The sequence below is a fragment of the Nannobrachium achirus genome (assembly GCF_963921795.1).
Source record: "Nannobrachium achirus genome assembly, chromosome: 22".
Classification (NCBI taxonomy): domain Eukaryota; kingdom Metazoa; phylum Chordata; class Actinopteri; order Myctophiformes; family Myctophidae; genus Nannobrachium; species Nannobrachium achirus.
This window is the reverse complement of record NC_137829.1, coordinates 16,883,789-16,909,190: the sequence shown is the minus strand read 5'-3', so window position 1 is coordinate 16,909,190 and position 25,402 is coordinate 16,883,789. Positions and strand designations below refer to the sequence as shown.

At 43.6% G+C, this 25,402-nt stretch overlaps 1 protein-coding gene across 1 annotated transcript in view; it reads right to left on the bottom strand.

Annotated features, from left to right (window-relative positions):
* Positions 1–3,597: 3,597 nt before the first annotated feature.
* Positions 3,598–25,402, bottom strand: part of kalrna (kalirin RhoGEF kinase a) — a gene marked incomplete at both ends in the record, with an annotated part of 160,617 nt that continues 138,812 nt past the window's right edge. The window contains 13 exons of the mRNA XM_080752719.1: positions 3,598–3,864; positions 4,906–5,208; positions 5,836–5,974; positions 6,392–6,540; positions 6,785–6,836; positions 6,969–7,047; positions 8,479–8,643; positions 9,307–9,441; positions 10,213–10,334; positions 10,553–10,715; positions 12,454–12,481; positions 12,829–12,891; positions 19,953–20,085. Coding sequence (XP_080608845.1) covers positions 3,598–3,864; positions 4,906–5,208; positions 5,836–5,974; positions 6,392–6,540; positions 6,785–6,836; positions 6,969–7,047; positions 8,479–8,643; positions 9,307–9,441; positions 10,213–10,334; positions 10,553–10,715; positions 12,454–12,481; positions 12,829–12,891; positions 19,953–20,085 — 1,798 coding nt within the window. The remainder of the gene's footprint in view (positions 3,865–4,905; positions 5,209–5,835; positions 5,975–6,391; positions 6,541–6,784; positions 6,837–6,968; positions 7,048–8,478; positions 8,644–9,306; positions 9,442–10,212; positions 10,335–10,552; positions 10,716–12,453; positions 12,482–12,828; positions 12,892–19,952; positions 20,086–25,402) is intronic.

The following is a 25,402-nucleotide window of genomic DNA, read 5'->3' as shown; positions in this document are numbered from 1 at the left end:
AGAGACAGAGACAGAGAGACACACACACAGAGAGAGACACAGAGAGAGAGGGGGGGGGGGGGCATGGAGTAAATGTCTCCATCAGTGTCCATTTTGGTGCGCACCAAATAGGCTCCCGGTTTGATTCCCAGGCCCCTCCTTGCTCTATGACAAAGTGTCCTTGAGCAAAAACACCGGATCCCCCGGACTGGTGGCGCCGTGGCGGTGAGCGTGTCGGTTCCAATGCTTCATTTATCAATGAATAGGTGCCGGATCCCGGGCTGCGCCCACACTTTACTGGGTTTAATTATTTTTTACCTAAATGTACTCACCAGGAATAACATTAGCAGTAACATTTGGCACATGTGTTACAGTAACACTGTTACTGTGTGTGTGTGTGTGTGTGTGTGTGTGTGTGTGTGTGTGTGTGTGTGTGTGTGTGTGTGTGTGTGTGTGTGTGTGTGTGTGTGGGTGTGTGTGTGTGTGTGTGTGTGTGTGTGTGTGTGTGTGTGTGTGTGCGCGTGCATGCGTGTGTGTGTGTGTGTGTGTGTCACTGTCACCTATGAATCACCTTATCAGAAAAAGTACAAGAAATTGAACAAAAACATGAAAATATAAAGTAAAGAAAAATGAAAACATAAATGACCAAACAGCACTATTTTGATTGTCAGGGAAGGTACTGGATCCAATAAAATAGGTGAGGGAACTTGTTCCCCCACAAATCAACCACTGGTTGGTTCCCTCCCCATGCAGCCACTGTGTGAAATAGAGAATTTAACCAACGTTGAATGACTGACAACATGCTGTTCTCACACTTCCTCTTAGACCTACAAGTGGATTATAGTGTCAGTTACCTTATGTGGATTATACCAGCGTCAGTTACATTACGGTATGTGGATTATACCAGCGTCAGTTACCTTTAATATGTGGACTCATAATGTGCCATAGTGTTGTAGTAAATCAGTGTCATACATATTCCGACGAAGACCTGGAGACTTGACGCGTCCAATCCGTCCATCCATATACTAAATTCAACGCAAGCTTGTTAAGAAAAAAGACAAACAGCTGGGAAGGTTAAGGTCGTGTCTATGTCTGTATGCCCGTCCGTATGTCCCATAAAGCATGCCTTTGGCCAAGCTTCATGAAATTAATTGATGGAAGGCACCGCTCTCTTCACACTGGGTGTGATTAATGTTTTCCAAACTGTGGAAAAACTAGGATCCCAGAGCCTTCTAGGTTCCTGTTTGCCATACAAAAGGTAAGAACTGGATAGGATGTTTCATGTCATTTAATGCCCTAGTTCATCATAATACATTATGGTTACATTATTACATTCAATGCTCTACTTCTATTACAAGAGTGCCAAGCAAAAGGTAGTGAAAATAGCAGATTTACAAGCCCATCTGTTTCCTGAAAAGTACGGTAAACATGACCTCTGAATCATGCATGATTTGCCAGGTGTGAAATTAGGTCACAGCTTCGATCCACCACTGTTCCACGTCTATGGAACCTCATTCATTGTTTTCCCCTTAGAAATTTCCAAAAAATATTCATATAAATTATTTTAACCCTAGAATCAATCCTGGTGACTCATGAGCATAACACCTTTGATTCTGGGTAAAATGATAATAATAATAGCATTGTTTTGTTGCGACCAAAGGTCGCAGTTTACCATGAGAAATGTTGCAGCTTGTCTCCGTCTGTCTGTGTCAGTCAGTCATAGCCTAGTTCCAGACCCTGAATCGCTAGCCACACCCCTTTAAATCTTTGTTTTGGCGATTCAGGGGTCTAGAATTCCTCTCATTGAAGAGGCCTTCCTCGTTCGAAAATCCGTACGCGAATCAGCGTCGTGAATCAGCGTCTTGTGATCAGCGTGGGTGGGGATTTCCCAGAACTCATGTGCGTTTCCAAGTAAACCGGCGGCGCCGCCGTACCGTACCGCACATCGCGTCGCGGTAAAATGCGGAAAAATGCGATCGTATTGATCTCGCTATGAAACACCAGTAGCAGGCATGTTATGTTGTGTTTGATTACTAGTTCGTAGTGCTCCTATTCTGCCTGTTTCTTTGGTTAGCAAGTAGCACTCGCAAGCAACAGGCTAGCCACTAGCATAACAACACTACGTCATGTGTTGGTCAGACAGTGAACCAATCGCAGAAGACTGCCTCTTTGGCAATGCCCATCCCAGCAATCGCCCTGGGTGGGAGCGACCTCAGACTGAATAATGAAGTGAAACGAAATGTCAATTCAGGCTGAGTGTCAGTCAGTCAGTAGTACACATTTTTACAGTCTATGGGTTGGTTCTGTTGTCACTGACATCACAGGTGATATCACAGGTGACATCACCTATGTAAAAGTCCATATATGGGTATTCCCTAGAATCCCTTTTATGCCCATATATGAAGATCCCTGATGTCATCGATATATATCACTGGCTAGATGACCATATTGGAGCTGGACAATACCTCTACATCTGACCTCACGGACTCCATATATGGATATAGTTGACCTGCTCTAACATCACAGTCATGACCCGACCAGCTCAGCAGAAGGGTATGCACGCCAAAACGTCCATGTGCACGCGCCCATGTTTTTTCCCTTAGGGCGTCTTACTGGTAATAATAATAATGTAAAAAACGAAAAAAAGGGGTATTTAATACTGTATACCAATAAGACGCCCTAAGGGCGAGAAGTGCGCTGAAACAAAATAAATTGATACAATATGTCCAAGTGTGGATGCTGCAAGTCACACTTGCAAATTAATTCTGTCTTGGCCATATATGGAGTGTGACATGAGGCGTGACTGACTGACTGACGCGCGTGAGCTGCAGGTTTTCATAGTAAATGCGACCCTATGGTCGCAAAAATATCGTTAACTCTTTTACTGCCATTTAGGTTGTTTACAGTCTGCTCACGGCCATCAAAGTAGATTTATACCTTTGCAAATTTATAGAAAAATAGCCATCCATTATTTCCAATCGCGGTCTTGTGTAAAAGTCGTCTGCCTCGCTCACGGAGCAGTGAAAAAAAAAAAACACCACTATGGGCGCAGCCATTACGTAGCAGTGAAAAAAATCCACAACATTATGGGAGCCGCCATTACGGAGTTTTCAGACATAGTAATAGAGAAAGTAGATCCAGGCTGAGAAAACGACCAGAGAAGTGATCCCGTCGCCATTATTGTTTATGTGCGCTGAAGATTTACAGACGAGTGTTACTGGAGCTGCTGCTACTGTACACACCCTCGCCACCCCTCATCTGCTCAGACAGGCTGTGGCGGTGAAAAGAGCGAATGCTCGTTATGGCGCAGAGGACACGTGAAACAATAAACGAGTGCTCGTTCCGCGGTAAAAGAGTTAAATATTTAAATATATTTTGACACAGAATCAAAGGTTTTATGGTCATGGTTCACCAGGATCCTGGATGCCTTGATTCCCAGGCTTTAAAATAATTCATATCAATATTTTCAGAAAATCTCTACGGGGGAAAAATTAATGGGTTTTCTATCGGTGGCACCACGAAATGGGCGCCATTGCTGTGCCCTATGACCCTGGCCCGTTCACTGCAGTCCCGTAGTTAAAATGTCACATTGTGTCACATGGCGTGTCACATGGCATGTCACATGGTGTGTCCTCCGCTGACCAGTCCTTTGACGTTGGCGACGGGCCGGACGTCGTGCAGACACTGCCGCCGCCGCTCCACGAAGGCGGCCAGCCGCGCCGTGTCCAGCGGCGTGGGCGAGTAGTACTCGGCGCCGCCGCCCCCGCCGCTGCGCCCCACCCAGGGGTGCTGCAGGCAGCCGGCGGCGCTGGGCCGCTGCCGGGGGTCCTCGCGCAGAGCCCACCTCACAAAGTCCTGGCTGGCCTGGCTCACACCACCGAAGTACTGCTCGGGGAACAAAGGTTGTTATAGTTAAAGCCATTTAGACTGGGAACGCAAATCTGTGTCGCTTTAGATTTGAACCACTTTAAGCATTATTTTATGCTTTGACTATTAAAAAATAGCAGATATACAAGCTCACAGCGTGTCAGCTTGTAGATCTGCTATTTTTTTTAAATCGTGAAAATTTGTGCACTTTGACCCGACTTCTAAATCCTTCTTCTGAATCAGTGGTTCTCCAACCTTTTCATGTTAAAACAGTGCCAGGCGACTTTTAGAGCAACTTTCTCACTATGGGCTTCCCTGCCAAGCGACTTTGGGCGACTTTTACTTAGAAAAAAAAAAAAAAAAAAAAAAAAAAAATGTAATCTTTTTGGACCCCATTAAATCTAGTAAACATGATTTCAATCGCGATTTTGCATGTTCCACCCCCATACAACCCCATCTTTATACAGGGCAGCCATCTTTGTTTACATAACATGTAAAACATAATGGCTATTATCTCAAGAATGCCTGAACGGATTTCCAATCTTTTTTTTTTGTTTGAAAGCTGTGAACAGCCTGCACAAACATGGTGCATGATCTGTGCATGGGTGTGCATGATCTGTGCACTACAAATTACATGGAAGTCTATGGAGAGGGCTGGCACTAATGCCACTCGAGGGCATTTTTAATTGGCAGTAAGTGAGTTAAAGGAGGCGTTCAGACCAAAACATGACCCCCTGTATTTGCATGTTTTCATACACCTTCCTACCTGGTTAGGTGGATTTCCATCTGCCTCTGTTCTGAGATCTGTTGATCTCTCCCCTACCTCCTTCCTCAGCCCAGGAGAGATTCTCACCTTCTCGCAAGACTTCCGGGCCGGCTGGGAGCCCCATAGAGTTATAGGGGAGCCCAGCCGGCCTGGAAGTCTCGTGAGAAGGCAATAATCTCCACTGGCTGGTTCTGATGCTTTACTGTTGCTCACAATAACAGCGGGTATGAAAAGTCACTGAATCAGAAAAAAATATATATTTTATTAATTAAAACATCCCAAAATATTCTAACCTGCTCGGGGAAGCAGAAGTCCAGACGGCAGATATTGACGCACGTCTCCTCGGGCGACTCGTCGAGGAAGGGCGACACGCCGCTGAGCGCCACGTAGGCCAGCACGCCCACGCCCCACACGTCGGCGGCCGCCCAGACGGGGGCGTCGCCCCGCACCAGCTCGGGCGCCGCGAACTCGGGGTTGCCGAGCAACGGGTGGGCGTGGCGGGGGCGCCGCGTCGAGAGCCGCGCCGCGTCTCCGAAGTCCACCAGCTTCACCGAGGGAGAGGAGGAGGAACGCAGGTCCACCAGGAGGTTCTCTGGCTGCACGAGGAGACAAAGAGAGTTAGTTTATTGTGACCAAAGGTCGCAGTTAAGTATGCAAACCGCCACATCCTGTGAGTAGGTCCGTCAGGGGTTCCCTAACAATTGTTGTAGTAAAAATGTGAACTGCCGCTGAAATCGCGCCTCTCGCCGAGTCTCGCGCCACTTCCGTTGTTGAATGCAAGTGAACGGGCACCCGGAAGGACCGCGAGACTCGATTTCAACACATACACAGGCACGTGCACACAGACACGTGCACACAGACATCAAAGGGGGCTTGAGCCCCTGCCCTTTTATCCGTCTGTAAAAAGTACCCTCTCCAGACCATGAATGCAGTTTTAACTATGGTGAAAGAAATGCCAATGCCCTCTTCCCAAGCCATAACTGAAGGCAGCATTCAAGAGAATTGCCTTGTCCAAACTCTGCTGATCTTGAATTCAGCATCTTATGTTGAAGAATTGCCCTCTCTATGTAGAAATCCATGCTGTTACGCCACATCTCCAGTATTGACTTGATTATGCCTAGTTCATTGTGGTGTCAAGTAACGGAAATAGCCGACCTTGGAAGTTTGCTATTTTCGATATTTTTACCAAAAGGCCCAGCCCCCCCCCCCCCCCCCAGGCCTACCTTGAGGTCCAGGTAGGCCACCCTACAGGTGTGTAGGTGCTGCAGAGCCTCCAGAACTTCTCTGATGAAGAAGGAGACCTTCTCCTCCAGAAGCTGCTCCTGACCAATCAGATGGTCCAGGAGACGACCGTCCTCCAGCCTGCACGCGCACACACGCACACACGCACACACACACACACACACACACACACACACACACACACACACACACACACACACACACACACACAGGTCAATGTGGTATGTTTCTGCGTGACTTTCTTTGGAGCCATGCTTTTCTTTGGAGCCATGCTGTCATCGCCTCAACTGTTGTTTTTGTTTTGATGAAAAGGAAAAAATGCACAGATCGGCTGGTTCTGTTCTCTCATTGGTTGGTTGGTTCTGTTCTCATATTGGTTGGCTGGTTACTGTTCTCTCATTGGTTGAAAATCCGATCCTGCCACAGAGCCCAAAATCTAACCTGCCAGATAATATATGTCTGTCTGTGTGTGTGTGTGTGTGTGTGTGTGTGTGTGTGTGTGTGTGTGTGCGTTTGTGTGTGCATGCGTGCACTCACAGCTCCAGCACCAGCATCAGACAGCTGGGCGTCTCATAGGTGTCCAACAGCGCCACCACCTGGTCACCCTGGGCGTGGCGGAGGAGCTCGGCCTCATGGGAAACCTGCTCCTTCTTCTGCATCTTCTTACTGACACACTTCACCGCTACCTGAGTACACACACACACACGCATAGACACCAATACAACCAAAATACACAACCTGAGTACACACACACACACAGACACACACACACACACACACACACACACACACACACACACACACACACACACACACACACACACACACACACACACACACACACACACACACACACACACACACACACACACCAATACAACCATCCATCCATCCATCCATCCCTCCCTCCCTCCCTCCATCCCTCCCTACCTCTTTCTTGCTGTTCTTGTTCAGACATTTCTTCACCACAGAAAACCTTCCTCTGAAATGGACAAGAATGATGGACAGAGAAATCATTGTGATTGTGTTTTATATGTAAGTAGTTCTTTAGTCCTGGGACAAGGACAGAGGGACATGGGGTTTGGGAACAGAGGGACAGAGGAAGGAGCGTTACCTTCCTATCTCACAGATCTCAGAGAAGTGAGAGTCAAAGTTGTCCTTCCATTGGACGCCACTGCCATCGTAGGCAGAATCTATATGAGACAGACAGACAGACAGACAGACAGACAGACAGACAGACAGGAGCATTGTTGTAAGTCATCCATTTCTCTATTTGTTACCATTAAAAGTTGCAATGATTTTTTCTCTTCAATGTCCCGCGATGCCATGGTCTCCATAGACTTCCATGTAATTTATAGCGCACGGATCGTGCACGCCCATGCCTAGATGATGCACCACGTGTGTGCACACTGTTCACAGCTTTCAAACAAAAAAATCCGCTTGGAAATCCGTTCAGGCATTCATGATTAACCAGCCATTATGTTTTCTTCAGATGTAAACAAACATGGCTGCCATGTTTGAAAGAATGGGTTGGTATGGGGATTAAACATGAATTTTGCGATCGCGATCATGCCTAATACATTTCTGAAGGTCAAAAAAAAAAAATCTTCAAAAACGGCCCAAACTCGGGAAACTCGGGGTTGGCACAGGGGGGGTACCTTTTCAAACTCGGGAAACTCGGGGTTGGCACCATATGTGTTAAAAGATAATTGGGATTTTATCTCTATCGCCCAGCTACGATAATAATATTAACTAGAACTGCACTCTGTCGAGGTGCCAACTTGCACCTTGTGCACAAGTAGGCCATGTATGGCCTACTTGGGCACCAGCAGAGGGCGCCATGAGGTGTGCTCACCACTGGCATCACCACTGGCAATGCCAGTGACATCACCAGGAATGCTGGTCCCTCATTGGCTGTTAATGATGACGTTGCCAGAAATGCTAGTCCCTGATTGGGCTACAGGCTTAAACAAAGAAGGATACTGACATACATACCCAGCCGATCACAGTACTTGCGCGCTTGTGGCCATATATGACCTACTTCTGTGCCAGCAGAGTGCGCATGTACTACTTGCGGTTCTGTTCGGTGCTGTCTGTATGTATGTGGGTGGGCAAGTTGGCCCTCTGTCGAGGTGCCAACTTGCGCTCTGGTTATTTTTGGTAGTGGCATCACCAAGAGAGGTGCTCCCTCATTGGCCCTGCCTTTGTAGTCGATCGGATACAGACGGCACCGAAAATAGTACTTGCGTGCTACGCTTGCCGAGGTAACTAGAAAGGTGTGGTTGCCATTTTTGCATGTAAGCATACGTCACCGAGTTTATGGAGTAACATTTAGCCAATGAGGAAGCTGCATATAGGTGACGTCACTGGCTAAATGTTACTCCGTAAACTCAGACAGGGAACAAGTGTATTGCCCTAAAAAGAGAGAACTAGAAAGATGCAATTGGAAATCGCGAGTGTGGTTGCTGTTGACTCTAATGTGGTTAGCCAATCAGAGAGGGGGAAAAGGGTGACATCACGATATGAAGGTATCGTAATGTCTGATTGGGTGATGGGTTACATCAGATGATGAGTAAAATAGGCAAGAACAATTAGTGTGGTTAATAATAATAAAGTGTCCTTACTGTTGCTAGGCAGGGTGACCATGTTAGAGGGCTGCGACGGGGGGCCGACCCCCCAGGGGTTGGAGGCCGTGACCCTGAACTGGTAGTGACCTCCAGGGATGAGCTCATCAATCTGGACACACAGCTCTGTGGTGCTGGACACAGCCGGTTGCCATAGCAACGAGTCTGGACACACCCACAACGGGTCAGTTCAGTTCAATGAGAAATCATAAAGAAATATATATAGGCCTAAACATTAATATTCAAATCTTTCTTTCTCTGGGTCCCTGGAACAGAATATTTCCGCGGTCAAATACATATAATTCTAGGGGTCGTTGACATGAAAGGGGTTGAGCACCACTGATGATATAGAAACATAGTTTTTTTTAAAGAAACCGGTTATACTGGGATTTAGAAGACATTTACAGAATGGGTTTTAAAGTGTCAAATGACAACAAGTTGTCTCAGAACACTTTACATGTGAGCCACTGTCTCATAAATCATGTTTTGAAGTGAGCATTCGGCACAACTGCCAATCAAAGTGGGTCTTTTCCGGGACTTGGCAAAACACATAACAGCATAACATCTGTTTAGCAGAGTCTGGTGGCTTGTGTGGGACAACCAAGGCATGGATGTGTTTGTAATGAAAGTTAAAAAAAAAGAACACTTTTGACCACAACAAATAGTGTAAAAGTAATAGGCTTATAGGCTGCTGAGGAAACTGGACAACAGGGGCATTTGTGCCTAATAGACCTCATGAACAGTAATTTTGGATCAATATACCGTAAGTAAGAAAATGAGCCTAGATGTTTTTTAGGGCGGAGCTGTCCTAACACACACTCTCATTACCTTCTTGTCTGAACTCAACAGCGTAGCTGCTAACGGTGCAGTTAGCGGACGCGGCCAGTGGGGGGAGCCAGTGTACGACGACCGCTGTGCTGCTAGCCTCCTGGGCTACCGGTCTAGAGGGGGCTGCTGGGATACCTGGATGGACCAATCACAACAAGACACGTTGAAGCACAACACACATTCCATGAGTCCATCCCTCTTTCGCAATAATTGTCTGTCTGTCCGTCCGTCCATCCGTATAGGGCATAGCAGTGGCAGCCATTTAGCGGTACCACATATCCACCCATCCATTATCGAGTTTCCGAAAATATTTATAAATGTATAAATTATGTTGCATGGAACCAAACCAGACTCCTGATTAATGGTGAGCGTGTCGTTAGGTTTCAGTTGGATAATGAAGCTGCGTCTCTGCCTCCGGCGCGCGGGTGAATCGTTACAACGTTGCATTTGAAGAGGCGGGAAATGAATGGATTTTCTACCATAAGGTTTGAATGTACTATTATATGTTGTAAGTATGAACATGTAATCTGGTAAATGTAATCTACCTTTTGCACAAAGTAGTGCACTGCAAGATAGAGGGCGCCAGATCCCTTTGAGTCACACTCTACCACTACTTCCTGTTCATCCACAGAGCATTGATTTTAGCTGTTTTCTCCATTAGATTAAATTGCTTTCTTTTCACTTTTTTCCAACTTTTATTACTTGTCAAAATACATTTTATTTGTCTGCCTCATCTTTTTACCATCCCAAGTTGAAAAAAGTGAAAAGAAAGCACTTTAATCTAATGGAGAAAATGACTAAAATCAATGCTCTGTGGGTGAACAGGAAATAGTGGTAGGGTGTGACTCAAAGGGATCTGGCGCCCTCTATCTTGCATCGCACTACTTTGTGCAAAAGGAGAAGTACCTTGTACTCTGATGGAGGCGGAGGAAGAGGCGTGGCCTAGGTTGTTAACGGCAACGCAGGTGTAGATCCCGGTGTCTGTAGGGACCAGGTTGCAGATCTTCAACAGGATGTCCCCCGTGTCCCTGCAACAAGTGGTGGGAAAAGTACTCAAATATTTGAGTAAAAGTGTCAATACTGCAATATAGATAATACTCTGTTAGAAGTAAAATTCAAAAGTATTGGCATCAAAATTAGTACCAAGTACCAAAAGTGAATGTACTCATTATGCAGATTGTCCCATTTTCAATGTATAAACATCTTTAGAAAATAGCAGAGCTGTACAGAAGGGTACTGGCCTAACCTGATAGTGATGGAGAAGCGTGCGTTGTTGACCACCAGGTTCTGGTCGGGTCCTCTCAGGGTGACGCTGGGTTTGGGTCGACCGCACACCTTACAGCAGAGCACCACGGTCTCTCCCAACGCACACACCACGTCCCCCAGGGGAACCAGGAACTCCGGGGCCACTGCAACACCGGAGGAGAATACAGGTTACTAGACACTGGACACTAGGGCTGTAATCTAAGCCTGTTTTAAAGGGGCCACACCATGCTTTTAAATATATATATATTTTATATAATATTGGTCCAAAAAAACAATCGAACTTCAGGGGGGGTTTTCCGAACGGACCATCGAATTATAGATTTTTAATTAAATGGATAAAACCGAACCATCGAAGCATCGAACATACTGTAGGTTTAACCAGCTACAATTCATTATAGACCCTATAGGGGACGACATTTATAATAATACATTTTATTTATAACGCACTTTACATTTGTACAAATCTTAAAGTGCTACATTGCGTAGCCTATCGTCTGAAATTACACGTGTCATTTTCAGCTGCTCTGCAAGCTCTCAACACGTTGTAGATGAGACGCTATGTGAGCTTGCAGATCGGCTATTTTCAGCATGACACAACACACTCAAATGACATATAATCAAGCTTTAATGGGAGATGGATGAGGCTACGCACAGCTCTTCCCGACGCAAAAATAAACAGTTAATGAGGCTCAAGCGCTCATTATAAAGCATTGCATAGGCCTGTGCCACGCCACTAAAGCATTGCATAGGCCTGTGCCACGCCACGTTATATTTAATCAAACAAGTTTATATGGGACTGTAGCTTTAGAATTCCACGGCACTCTACGTCCGCTGCGTCGTGTGATATTAGGTAATTTAAGCTTTGGACAGCTACGTCAGATGACAACGGTAACCGGAAATGATCAACGCTCGATATTTAAACCTGCTGCCGTCGCAGCTCCCAGAAGCTCCCTTTCCACATAGCGTTTACGTCTGCGTAGATGCGTCGCCATGGGAACCAAAGAGTTCAGTAATAGGGGTGGGACCCCGTCAGCGACGGCTGTTTGCTTAAAGGGGGCGTGACACGTACGGCCAAAACAGCTAATTATGGCTATCAAATTAGCATTTTTTTTTAATGATGTCATGTACCCCCATGTTAAATTATCCAATCAAATGATGCTGCCGACACGCCCATACAGCTACAGTAGCTGTATGGGCGTGTCGGCAGCAACACAGTCAGAGAATAGGCTGTTGATTGTACTGCATACTTTGAGCTCCACCCCCTTTCCAAACCGTTTCAACAAAGACCACGTGACCTACTGTACCATAATGTTAAATTTCGGCCGGTGTCACCACTCCTTTAACGATTTTGACTGTACGGTGACTACGTCATAGCAGCCGTTGTTCCGCATCGCGTTGCAGTAGTAGAAATGGGCAGCTTAAATTGCCTATTATTAGCCAAACCAAACTTCCATTCGGCCAGAAGAGATGATATACATAAAAAAGAAAAGAAAAAAACGGAACCCATTAATTTAGAACTTTCCAACATAAAGACAAACGTCCAAACCTATATGTTCGGTTACAGCCCTACTGGACACTGGAACATCAGTAAAACTATAGACACTAGACTTTAAATAATCATGATAAGGATCATGCTGTCTTGGGAGTGGCTACAGACCAGGGTGGCATTTAATTAATTTAAGATGGCCGCCATGGGAATATGTTCTATAACTGTCTGACACTGAAACACACACACACACACACACACACACACACACACACACACACACACACACACACACACACACACACACACACACACACACACACACACACACACACACACACACACACACACACACACACACACACACACACACACACACACACTCTCTCTCTTACCTTCCTGGATGAAGTTGGGGTTGAACAGCTATAGGAGAAACCAGGCAGCATGTTAATGACATGTTATGTTAATGACATGTTATTATTTCCTACATTTTTATCCCACTATTTTTGTAACGTATTATTTTTCCCCCCCAGTGTCAGTGTGGTGTGTCTAATGTACGCTGCGCTCCCTCTGCCAACCTGGGGAGAGCAACGGACTGACAAAAACTCCACCAGGCGCCCTGGCTGGTCAGTATAGAGAATAGGATTGATCACATGATAATGATCATCTAATGAATACATCCTGGATATAATGCAAATTACGCTGTGTGTGTGTGTGTGTGTGTGTGTGTGTGTGTGTGTGTGTGTGTGTGTGTGTGTGTGTGTGTGTACCTCCATGCCTGTTTTGGGCACTAGGTCATCATCACAGTCTGACTCCTCTGAGCAGTCCGACTCCTTGACAGGAGAGGAGAGGAAAGGAGAGGAGAGAGAACGTTTTTGGTCATAGTATTATAGTAGCCTGAATACCAGCCTGCTACGCTACGTTCCGTGGATTCGACGTAGGCGACGTTGTTGCTCATTGGATGTTGTTCCAACAAATCAGAGTAGGGTTAGGGTAGCTACGTCATCAGCCAGCCTGCCCAGCCAATACACACTGGTGTATTTGTCATGCTCCGCAGTCCGCACCACAGACCAATAAGAAGCCACGGTTGGATTCCAGCCGTGTTCTATGTCCAACCACCTCCTCTTGGAGATAGGAGCTGTCCAGACTGAGTAGCGAAGTGATAAAACAAATATCCAGCAGAACGTAGTAGCATGCTGGCACCCAGGCTAGCAGTCAACCTGGCTAGGAACAAAGACACTGACACCTTGACACTATTGTGTGCCGCGATAAGAGATTGTAGATCTGCTATTTTTTGAAAAACAGTAAAATTTGTGCAGAGTATTTCAAATCCTTCTAAGGTTTTTTTGAAAAACCTATGTTTCTATGTCAGTGGTGCTCAAATATTTTCATGTGAAGGACCCCCAAAAAGTTAATGTATTTGGCCACGGACCCCCATCTCAAAATATTTAGTTCCAGGGACCCCCCAGAAGCAAAATTTGTGTTACAAATGTTCGCTTAAAAAGTACATATATTCTTTTTTGCACTCTTTTTTTTTGCCCCAGAAAACGATGGTTTATTAATGAAAAGTGATGGAAAGTGATGATTCATCACTTTTCACAGTTTTGTGGGCGTTTTCTGGGGCCATGTTTTTTGTGCAAAACAAATGCTTGCAATGGATTCAGCATCATGACAAACCCCTAGTTAGACCCCTCACATCCTATTTAAATACCCAGAAAAAAAATGTTTTTCTGGGTATTTTCCTCCTGTATAGAAAGTCGATGGGAGCCCAACTTGATTTGGCCGCTGTGGCGCCCTAGCTAAATCATTAGAGCATGCGTTGGGCTACATCTGTGCAAAATTTGACGCTTTTAGACTGATTAGCGGGAAAAGATCCTAAGGCCTCCGACTAGACAGGGTCTTCAACGTTTTCAGGCCAAGGACCCATTAGCTGAGTGTGAGATGAAGCAGGGACCCCCTCTATATATTGTATAAATGTGTGATGCCGATTTTCATAAGTTTCATAGATGGATTCAGACTTGTTTGACAGCACTGCCATCAGTCTACGTATGTTGGATTCGCGTTAATGTGTTTTTTCAGACATTTAACCACTTTGGAGTATAACCGCTGCTCCTATACTTGGAAAGGAGTCAGCTTAGGTCAGGGATGTCAAACATACATACGTAGAGCATACATTTCTGAGCATTTAGAAAAAAAAGTAAGTCTCTAGCCCATTCTTGTCAAGAGTTATGATTTATTTAAGAATTAACCTAACTAATGCCTGCTCACTGCGGGCTAGGTTTCTCCCACCAGCTGGCAGTGATTGAGTTGATTGATTGGAATGTTAAGTGATCAGCTCTCTCTCTCTCTCTGATGTTAAGTGATCAGCTCTCTTTGTCTGAAGATGACAGCATTGCTAGGAATGGGGTGGTCTGGTTATGAATAATTCCTGAACATACCTACAATATTCAAACTGTACTCAAAGATTACACATATTAGACATGGAAATTAATGTTGTTAAGAAAATAACTTATTTTAAAAAATATAATAATAATAAAATGTAAAAGTTGTATTATTCACTGATATTTTCTGAATATGCCATTATTGTTCATTACTTAACACTTTCTAAGTCGAAATAGAATGGGGGTTGGTAGATTAGCCATGAAATTTCTATTATTGTATTGTGAGTTTATAAACATGAGCCCGCAGCCCCTCCATCTTGAACAGCGCCGTTGTTTTTTCTTTTTTTTTTTTCCCAGGTCAGTAACTCACCGTGATTTTCTCGATCTCCGTTGGGATAGAATGGGTGTTTTGGCCGATCATCGATCTCCCCGTGCGTTTCGCGTGCGCGATCCGTTCACGTAAATGTCCCCGCAATTAATCCATGTGTGACTCAAGATCAGAACTGAAAATTTTCGCTAGCATAGCCCCTAGCATGGCTGCTGTACAAGCACCAGCGTACAGACAGTAACCGAATGGGATAATGTGCCTTGGAAAAGGAAAGGCCAATGACATCACTTCTGCTTCATCTCAGCCCAGCCATGAGCTATCGATGCACGAGTGGTGACTAGGGAAGGTTAGACGATCGCCGATTTTCGGATGAAAATCATTTATTTCGGTAAATACGGGAAAGTACGGGAAAAGACGATTGGCTGCCCCTCCCCCCCTAGGAAGTTCGATATAGTACGGTTTTAACATTAAGGGGCTCCCCGTGGCTTGGAAAGGGTTAAAATAAAATACAATAAAAATAATTATTGTCCTGCATCAATAAAAAAAATTGTAGCCATTTACAAATTATTGCAGAGACTATCAGGAATTGAATTATTCTATTATCAAATGGTTTATTCTTATTGGCACTTCTTAAAGGAGTAGTTCACCCCCAAAATGCCATGGAGCCAATGGAGACTCATTCCTAAAACAGAAATTTGATTACAATAAATGTATGCCTATTGATTCCGGATGGATTCCCCATCCGGAATCAATGGGGGGAAGTGTACTATTATCACATTTTTGTCTTAGTAATGCGACAAATAAAATAAAAATATATTATTGAACTCAAGTCTCCATGGCGTGAGTAATCAAAGAAAAAAAAAAGTCATTTTGGGGATGAACTACTCTTTTAAACAAATAGCATCTCTCGTACCTAACTGTAACTGTAATACCAATAATTGTGGGCTCGCCTAAAGGCGAGCACACGTATGTTATCTTCATTATTTATTTCTATACTAGTCAGTATCCTAAAACTTTGGCGCGCTTCATCTCCTAAACGCTTACACCTTTCAACACCATTCAAATTTTTATGTGTTCAGCTTACTGAGGACAAGTGTGCGTGTATTTTTCTTTTTGAAATGTTTTGTAGTTTAATTATAAAAAAATAAAAATGTTTAACTTTAAGCACCCAATGCATTTCCAATGGGTCCCCAGAGTGGAGAGAAGGATAATAGACCCATGTTTATGTTAAGGCGCTGTGGCTGCAGTGTTCACACTTCAGATATGCTATCTATATCATTGCGTTCACACAGGTCTGCTCTCTGATTTGATCCAAATGTCTAAGCTGTGTGATGTATAAAACTATAGTTATAGTTAAAACTATAAATAAATGTCCCTCTCCACTCTACTGATTACACAGCTGTGATCAAGAATCAAGTCCGGGCGATGGGATGTAAATCCCATAGCCATATATCCTAGAGCCCGCAGGGACAGTCAGCCATATTAGTGGTTGTTGTTGGTTGTCAGGGAGATATCAAAACCAATGCATTTCCAAGTCAGATCCACAAACACAATAAAAGCCATGCTCCACTCCTCAGTCTGGAGTGGCCACATAGAAGAACGCCTTGGTTATAGACATAGTGGAGGACATATGTGATCTGGGATTGTTAGCCTACAGTATATGCACTCAATATACTCCACTACAGTTGGAGTCCATTTGACAGTTGCTGGTTCCCAAACACAGAATCAAAAATGTAGATCTAGAACACATATAATATGTACAGTACAGTAAGGTTCAGTAGAGTACAGTAAAAGTACAGTAAGGTTCAGTAGAGTACAGTAAAGTACAGTAAGGTACAGAAAGGTACAGTACAGAAAGGTACAGTAGAGTACAGTACAGTAAGGTACAGTAAAGTACAATACAGTACAGTAAGGTACAGTAGAGTACAGTAAAGTACAATAAAGTACAGTAAAGTAGAATAAAGTACAGTAAGGTACAGTGGAGTACAGTAAAGTACAGTAGAGTACAGTAAAGTACAGTATAGTAAGGTACAGTAGAGTACAGTACAGTAAGGTACAGTACGGTACAGTAGAGTACAGTATAGTATAGTACAGTAAGGTACAGTACAGTACAGTAAGGTACAGTAGAGTACAGTACAGTAAGGTACAGTAGAGTACAGTAAAGTACAGTAAGTTACAGTAGAATACAGTAAAGTACAGTACAGTAGAGTACAGTAAAGTACAGTAAGTTACAGTACAGTACAGTACAGTACAGTACAGTAAGGTGCAGTACAGTATAGTAAGGTACAGTACAATACTGTAAGGTACTGTACCTTACAGTACCTTAAAGTATCCTATTTGTTGGGTTGGAACCGAGCCCACACTGTTTCGAAGGAACAGTATTTCTAGTTAAAGTAGCTATTTTACTTAATAATGAACACAATTTGTAAAATGATATACTGCTATACTGCTAGCTATAGCAGTGGCTGAGACGACAGGAAGAAAAACAGAGCGAACATGTGCGTGCGTGTGCATGCCATCCGATCCGCAACTGGTTGCGGCCCTCATCACCTTTCATCCAATGCGGCCCTCACCCCAAAATGAGTTCTACACCCCTGGCTTAGGTGGTTCGGGCATCTAGTACGGATGCCCCCCGAGCGCCTTCCTAGGAAGGTCCTCGATGCAAGCCCCGCTTGGAGGAGACCCCGTGGCAGACTAAAGACCAGGTGGAAGGATTACATCTCCACACTGGCTTGGGAACGCCTCAGTATAGTTGCTCGGGATAAGGAAATCTGGAAGTCTCAGTTGGAACTGTTAAGCCCTTTGCACACAGGCGCGTTTAACCGCACGGATAAAACGGACAATATAATTTTTTGAAAAGAAAACAATGATTCTCTATGACCTCATGCACACCGGCTCCGAATTTTATGACTCCTTTTGGAATCCGCAGTGCCGATTCCGCACAGCATTGCACACCAAATCCAATGCGTTTTATTCATACAGCAAACGGAAGAAACGCAACTGTCCTGTGTGCAAAGGGCTTTACCCCCCCCGACCCGATTCCGGATAAACGGTTGAAGATGGATGGATGGATCATCAATATTTTGTAAACTTGACCTTTCACTATGTACTTGGTCTGCTCTTTTTTACCTCTACACCAAACCTATTTGCCAAAAATAGCATAACTACAAGCTCTCAACGCGCTTGTAGATCTGCTATTCTTAGCTAAATCTCTCCTCAGAATACGGATGTGAGGGTTCAAGTTGTTTAAAAGAATTATCCTATCACACAAGAATTTGGTGGCCCCCCTGTAGTAACTCTGAGGACCACCTAGGGGTCCCGGAGCTCCTGTTGAAGACCCCTGCACTAAGAACTTCTGGACATGAACTATATGCAGTGCAGCTCTGCACCACTAAGTGGTGCTCTTGTCTCACCTCATTCTCTTCTTTAAAATGAAAGTATTCACCCCCTTCACCTTTTTCACATTTTGTTATGTTACCTTATTCAAAATGTTATAACTTTTTTTTTAAACTAAAAATTCCCCACACTAACCACCTGTGGATTGCCGCTATATTTTATTATACCATATTGTATATTTTTTATATTGTATAGGCCTATTCTCTTAACATTCTTATATTCTACCATTATATGCTGTTTAACATTATTGTTAAACCATATCATATTACATAATATCTTACACTATTATAGTACAGATACTACTTGTATTTGCCTGTATCTCTCTCTCTCTTTCTGTCCCCCCGACTCGGTGGAGGCAGATGGCCCCGCCCACCCTAGAGCCTGTCTCTGTCCTGGCGTTTCCTCCAGTTAAAAAGTAATTTAGACTGGGGACGCAAATATGTGTCACTTTAGATTTGAGCCACATTAACCATTATTTTAGCTTTATCTATTGAAAAATAGCAGATGTACAAGCTCACAGCATGTCACTGAGTGCCGCGCTGCAAGCTTGTATATCTGCTTTTTTTTTTTTGAATGTGTGCAAATCTTTGAATATACGTTTTTTTAAAAGCGAACATTTGTAACTCAAATATTTGCTTCTGGGGGGTCCCTGGGACAACATATTTTGAGATGGGGGTCTGCGGCCAAATTGATTTTTTTGTAATTTTGGGGGTCCTTCCACCATGGCCCGTGTAACGAGCATAGCTAGATTCCGTTTTCTGAGGTGGCCAGCCAGTCCTCGACCAATCAGGGTAGAGTATGGCCGTAGTTATGTTATGATGTTTAGTTATGATGTGGTTGAGAACCACAGTCGCTCTGAATTAAGAACGTCTGCTAAATGCCTAGATTGTAAACTACTGAACTCATAAAATGCCACAGTCTCGTAGTAAATCAGTATCATACATATCCTGAAGCTGGAGACGTAGGCCTACCGATATTCAGTGATTGGGTCAAATGATCAAAACGAGAACATTATAATGGTGTAGAAAATCTATAAAAAACTAAACATTTCCACGCTGTGACAAGATGACCCCCGGCCACTTTCATTATCACTGAATACACCTTTAATGTCCTGTCAGTCAATAGGTCAACAGACAGATACTTAAAGGAGCTATAGTCAACTTTTTCTTGAAAAACGGATGCTAAAATAAAAATAATGTTTCGAAAATATTTTATAAAAAAATAAGCTTCATATATGTGTTTCTATTAAAATAATCATTTTGGCCATTGTCAGACCGACACTTTGTTTACATTCTAGTCTATAGAAAGTGTCGGCCCTTCAATGAAAAAGTTGACTATAGCTCATTTAATGTCCTGTCAGTCAATAGGTCAACAGACAGATCAACGTCAGTTCGTTACAAATAAAAACAAAATAAACACTTCACATAAGTCTAATCAATAAATCATGCATAGGAGGGTTAAAATTAAACACAAACTCAAATCAAACTTTATTTAACTGGAAGTCTGGGAACACACGCACACGCACGCACACACACACACACACACACACACACACACACACACACACACACACACACACACACACACACACACACACACACACACACACACACACACACACACACACACACACACACACACACACACACACACACACACACACACACACACACACACACACACACGTGAAACGATGCAGGAGGCGGCGGGTCACTGGAAGGTTTGGGGGAGTGGTAATTAGCACACGCACGTGACATCAACGTGCGTCGGAGGCCTGCATGCTACTCACTTTGCCCTTTGACCCCTTGGCAGAGGGCTTGCGGGGGAGGAGCAAGCCGTTGACCTCCTGACCCTTGGCCCCAGCTATGGCCACGGCCTCCGCACGCTTCCTGGCCCGCAGCGTGTTCCACGACACGGACTTCCTGTTCAGGACAGGAAGTCAAACAATAATCCACCAATCAGAAGAGAAGCAAACAAACCTTCCTGGTGTAGCAGGTTGGACCAATGAGATGAAAGCAGTTCAGAGTATGACCAATGAGAGGACAGCAGTTCAGAGTATGACCAATGACAGGACAGCAGTTCAGAGGTTGGACCAATGAGATGAAAGCAGTTCAGAGTATGACCAATGAGAGGACAGCAGATCAGAGGTTGGACCAATGAGATGAAAGCAGTTCAGAGTATGTCCAATGAGAGGACAGCAGTTCAGAGTATGACCAGAGGTGGAAAAAGTACTCACATTTTGTACTTAAGTAAAAGTATCAATAGGCCTACTGCACTGTAGATGTACTCCGCTACAAGGAAATATCCATAATTCAAAATGCACTTGAGTAAAAGTATGAAAGTACTAAATGTTTGAAAATAGCAGATCTAAAAGCTTGTAGATCTGCTATTTTCAAATAGCCAAGGTATAAAATAGGGCTAATGTGGGTTAATGTGTGTTTTATAATATTATAATTTACACCTAAAGTAACAATAACTAAAGTTTTCAAATAAATGTAGTGGAGTAAAAGTGCAATATTTGAATCCAAGATGTAGAGTAGCAGAAGTAAAAGTATTGGAAATTGGAAATACTCAAGTAATGTACAAATACCTCAAAAGTGTACTTAAGTACAGTACTTAAGTAAATGTACTTAGTTACTTTACACCAATGAGTATGACCAATGAGAGGAAAGCAGTTCAGAGTATGACCAATGAGAGGACAGGACGGATTGGTTTTCTGGGGGTCCATGGACCCCCAGAGGGTCTAATCCACAGACGTAGAAAGGGGCGGGGAGGGCAAACGTCCCCCGTGGGTCACAGAGACGGACGTTCTTTGGGCCCAGGGTGATCTAGGTAGGCCAATCAGAGGCCCAGGGTTATCTAGGTCAGTGGTTCTCAACCTGTGGGTCGGGACTCCCGGGGGGTCCCCAAATTATTGTGGGGGGTCCCCAGATGATTAACTTAAAGTTATACCATGTAACTTTTTTTATAAAACAAATCTTAAAATTGTCTTAACTAACTCTTAAATCGCTAAAGTTTTAGAACACCCACTCCGTTATTTTCAGCTTCTGAAGCCTTCTCTTTATATATTTTCTTCTAGCAGTGACAGGGGCGGGATTTCCCGGCAAAATGACGTCATCATACACTACCGGCCAATCACAGCGAGGGTTATACACTGCCGGCCAATCACAGCGCATCTTGAAGTGGGGTCGCTAGCTATCACAATAGGGCGGCCATATTTGTAGGCGCCCGTGTGTCTCTATCTATACTCGGGTGAAACACTCCGTTTCTCCGGAATGCCTGAACGCACAGGAACCAGGGTGACGCGGGGGTGTGAGGCCCGGTCCGCGGCGAAAAACGGCCGAAAGACGCGGACGCTACTGACCACTAGTTGAGCAACTTACACAGTATAGCTTTAATGTGCAACGTTGTTTTCTCACTCAACAGTAAACAAACCGACATAAGGTGTATAGAGGGTTTATGGACATTTCTAACGTGACTTTTCAATACCTTTAAAATTACAAATGAAACATTGGCCAATTTGTAATATATTAACGGCAGAAATTGTGAAAATAGCAGATCTACATGCTCACAACGTTGCGAGGCGTTGTGAGCATGTAGATCAACTATTTTCACAACAGAACCGTGCTATACAAAATGTAATGCCTCAACTCTTAGTGCTCGTCAGGGTGGTGGGGGGGGGGGACCCCAGTTAAAATATGATCATTTTGGGGGTCGCAGCCTGAAAAGGTTGAGAACCACTGATCTAGGTAGGCCAATCAGAGGCCCAGGCGATCTATAGGTAGGCCAATCAGAGGCGGGCGGGGGCAGGGGCGTTGGGACATAGGAGCTGAGGGCACTGGTGTGCACTCTGGTCGTCTGCTTTATCCCAACGCACCCTAGATTCTGAAGTCCCGGAAAAGACGTGCTGTGATTGGCCAGTAGTCACTTTTAGTGGCAGCGTGCCTTCCGTACTTCCGCCTTGCCCTTTTTTATACAGGTCGCTCCAATGAACTGCAGCGACCAATGAGGAGTCTAGGTTTTTATATCTATGGTCTAAACGCACCCCGATTGATCCGTTTAGTTAAAGGAGCACTTCATCATTAACCTTATCTTCATATATTTGGTCCTCATTCATTCTCATGATAAAATGGCACCATTTTTGTCAACTCACTCTCTCAGAGGAGGGTTAAATGGTAAGAAATAAAAAACGTTGCATTCCCAAGCCAATAATTAGATGACCAGCAGTGGTTCCCTATGGAGACACAAAGAGCCTGCTTTGTTCTCTATGGAGACACAAAGAGCCTGCTTTGTTCCCTATGGAGACACAAAGAGTCGGCTTTGTTCCCTAATATTATAATGAGAATTAGTGAGAACCAATCTCATGAAGATTAATATATACGGTAATAATGAGCATTGGTGAGGACCAATCGGATGAAGAGGAGGTTGAAAATGGGTGTTGTTTTACAGAGCAGAGAGATGATGCTGGAAATGTAAAGGGTGGAGAGACACTGCTTTAGAGAGAGAGAGAGAGAGAGGGAAACAATGGTAACAGGTAAAGACAGGAAACATACCTTTCCGTATCTCAATCCTATTTGTGTTTTTTTCCTGTGACTGAAACGTTCAGAAATGGCAGTGGTGGAAAAAGTACTTTTTTTTACTAAAGTAAAACTATAAAAAAATAACGCAATGCGGAAATAAGGTTTATAAGCAAAGGTTGCGGTTAATCTAAATGTACTCGAGTACAAGTACAAAAAAGTATTGGCACCAAAATAAAAGTAAAAGTAGTCATTATGCAGAATGTCCAGTTTCACAAGTTTTCAAAAGTATAAAATTTGTATAAATTATTTTCAATTTCTAAAGGTACAGTAAAAAAAATGTAAACTATCGGCAAAGTCTTGTTTTACCAGCAGTAAAAATTTCAAGTTAAAAATCGAACTCAAACCAAGGGTGTTTTCTTCTTGTTTTTTCTTTTTCTTTCTTTCTTTCTTTCTTTCTTTCTTTCTTTCTTTCTTTTTTTTTTTACATTTGATTCGTTTGATCTTCTGTGGAGTGTGTGGTGGAGCGGGACAGCGGCGAGGTTAGTAGAAATCAAAACAAAACTACAAACTACAACAATACAAACTACAAAACACAAACAAGTGAAACCTGGCTGGTATGCATGCCATGGTCAGCTGGCAAACACAAACAAACCCAGTAGAATCCATGCTTGTGTTGCTACGCCGGCTGCAGTGTTGCCTAACCAGGAAGTGAATCCATGGGAGAGTAGCACCCAAGAGGGCGATAGCAAGAGGCCATAACAGACCCGTACTTCCTGTTTCTGCGTGACAAAGGTGGATACCTTTTTAGGAGGCGGAAGCATGTTTGGAGTCTATTCATTTACAATGAGAAAGCTAACATAAACACAGCTTCTGAACTATTATTTTGCTCCATGGTCAGTGAACTAAATATTGGACCCGATTGGCCCAAGCCACATAATAGTCATACTAAAGTGGCTTTTTTCAGCGACACAAAAAAGGAGAAACCCAACTTTATTATCGCCCTTTATCTGTCCCAGCAACACACTCTCGCGGGGGCTTTGTGTACAATGTCACACTCTAGTGGATCCAATGAGGTTGCCCTATCTTTAGTATTACAAATCTTTGGTAGCACAGAGAAACGTGTTGTCCCGCCCCCCAAAAAAGCATAATATCCGCTTCCACGCCCAAACCGGAAGCACTATTTTTGGGGCACTTAGCACCTTGTATTGGCGATCCGATTTTTGATTGTTTTCATTTATATCTAATTAGTCGAATAGCTAGGAAAACTATGGCGTGGCGGCCTGGAACAACGGGAATAACTCTGGAAACCTCGGGATATGGCAGTAAATTAGTTAATAGAAGTAGTCTCTGAAGAAGAATATATAATTATAATTACTTAAATTCTAGGTCCAAAATTATCTAGTTTACTTGGACTATACCCCCTATAAAGAATTGTTCAATGCTGACAGCTAGTCAGCAAGTGGTTTCATGATATGTATATAGACAATATTTTAGGCAAAAAATTAATCCCACCCCATCTCAGGGGCTACGGGACTATTCCCTCCAAGGGATGAATGTCAACATAAACAGTGGAACAGAACCAAATTACGGCCATGTATGGATGTGTCTTTCTGCAAGGAAACACCTCTGCACAATAATATTAGTGGCTGATGAAGGGAACAATATATATTAAAAATAGTCTTAAAGTTTAGCTAGTTTCCATTTACAGGGAAGTCTTGGGCGCGTGTATACAATCTACGGCCGGGCAGACCTCCACACTGTAAGGACATTTAAATCGTGGCCGTGTTGCCATGGTTACCAGGTGCCTACTGGGCCGCTGTTGAGCGCTAAACTGTCAAAAACTTCAATTCCCACAATGTAACTCGGCTGTTCGACTCCATTTTCTCCATAGAGTTCCATGTATCTGCAATCCATTCACTCCTTTGTTTCTTCCCCTGATGCTTCCATTGCCCATTTTGTGAAAAACAACACTGTGTTATTTTGGCTGTAACACATACTCGCTTGGATTTGGATTATTTCTTCTCGACGTTACAGTGCGGCGACCATGTGCGGCGGCGGTCCACGCGCCACCAGCGATAGAAAAACAAGGTAAATAGAGGTTTTGTCTATGATGGCGGCCAATGTGTTAAACAAAGATTATAAATGCCCAATTTAACCTAAAAACCTAAAAACACTATAACACGACTTTGTTATGACAACTATCTGATAAAGAAGAAAGTTGTGGGCATTTTTTATCAACTTTTATTCGCCCTCCATCTCCACTAGACAAAGCAGAGAGTTGTAGTTTTATGTACAAATATGAACTACAAACTGTCATCACTTCCTCCTGGAGCTCAGATAAACCAGGAAATAACTGCAATGCCGTGTCGCTGCGCTAACCGACATGCTCAGCGTCCAAAAAGTTTATTTTTACATTATTTAAAATACATTTAAAATCATCATTATTATTATTGGACTAGAGTACAATGCTGAAAACATTGCCACTGAAATCAAATATAATATTATTGCACAACCTGACGTCATTTCATTCATGATTCTTTTTTCATTCTTCTTAAATAGTGCAAAAAAAAGAACATATTTTAAACCCTTTAATGAGACTTCACAGATCTCTGTACTTAGTGCCCTCCTTTTTTTAACCCTCTAAGGGCATCACAGTGGGTGTGGCTAATGATGCCACTAAAAATCTCCCATTAATTTCCCCCATAGAGATTTACAAAGA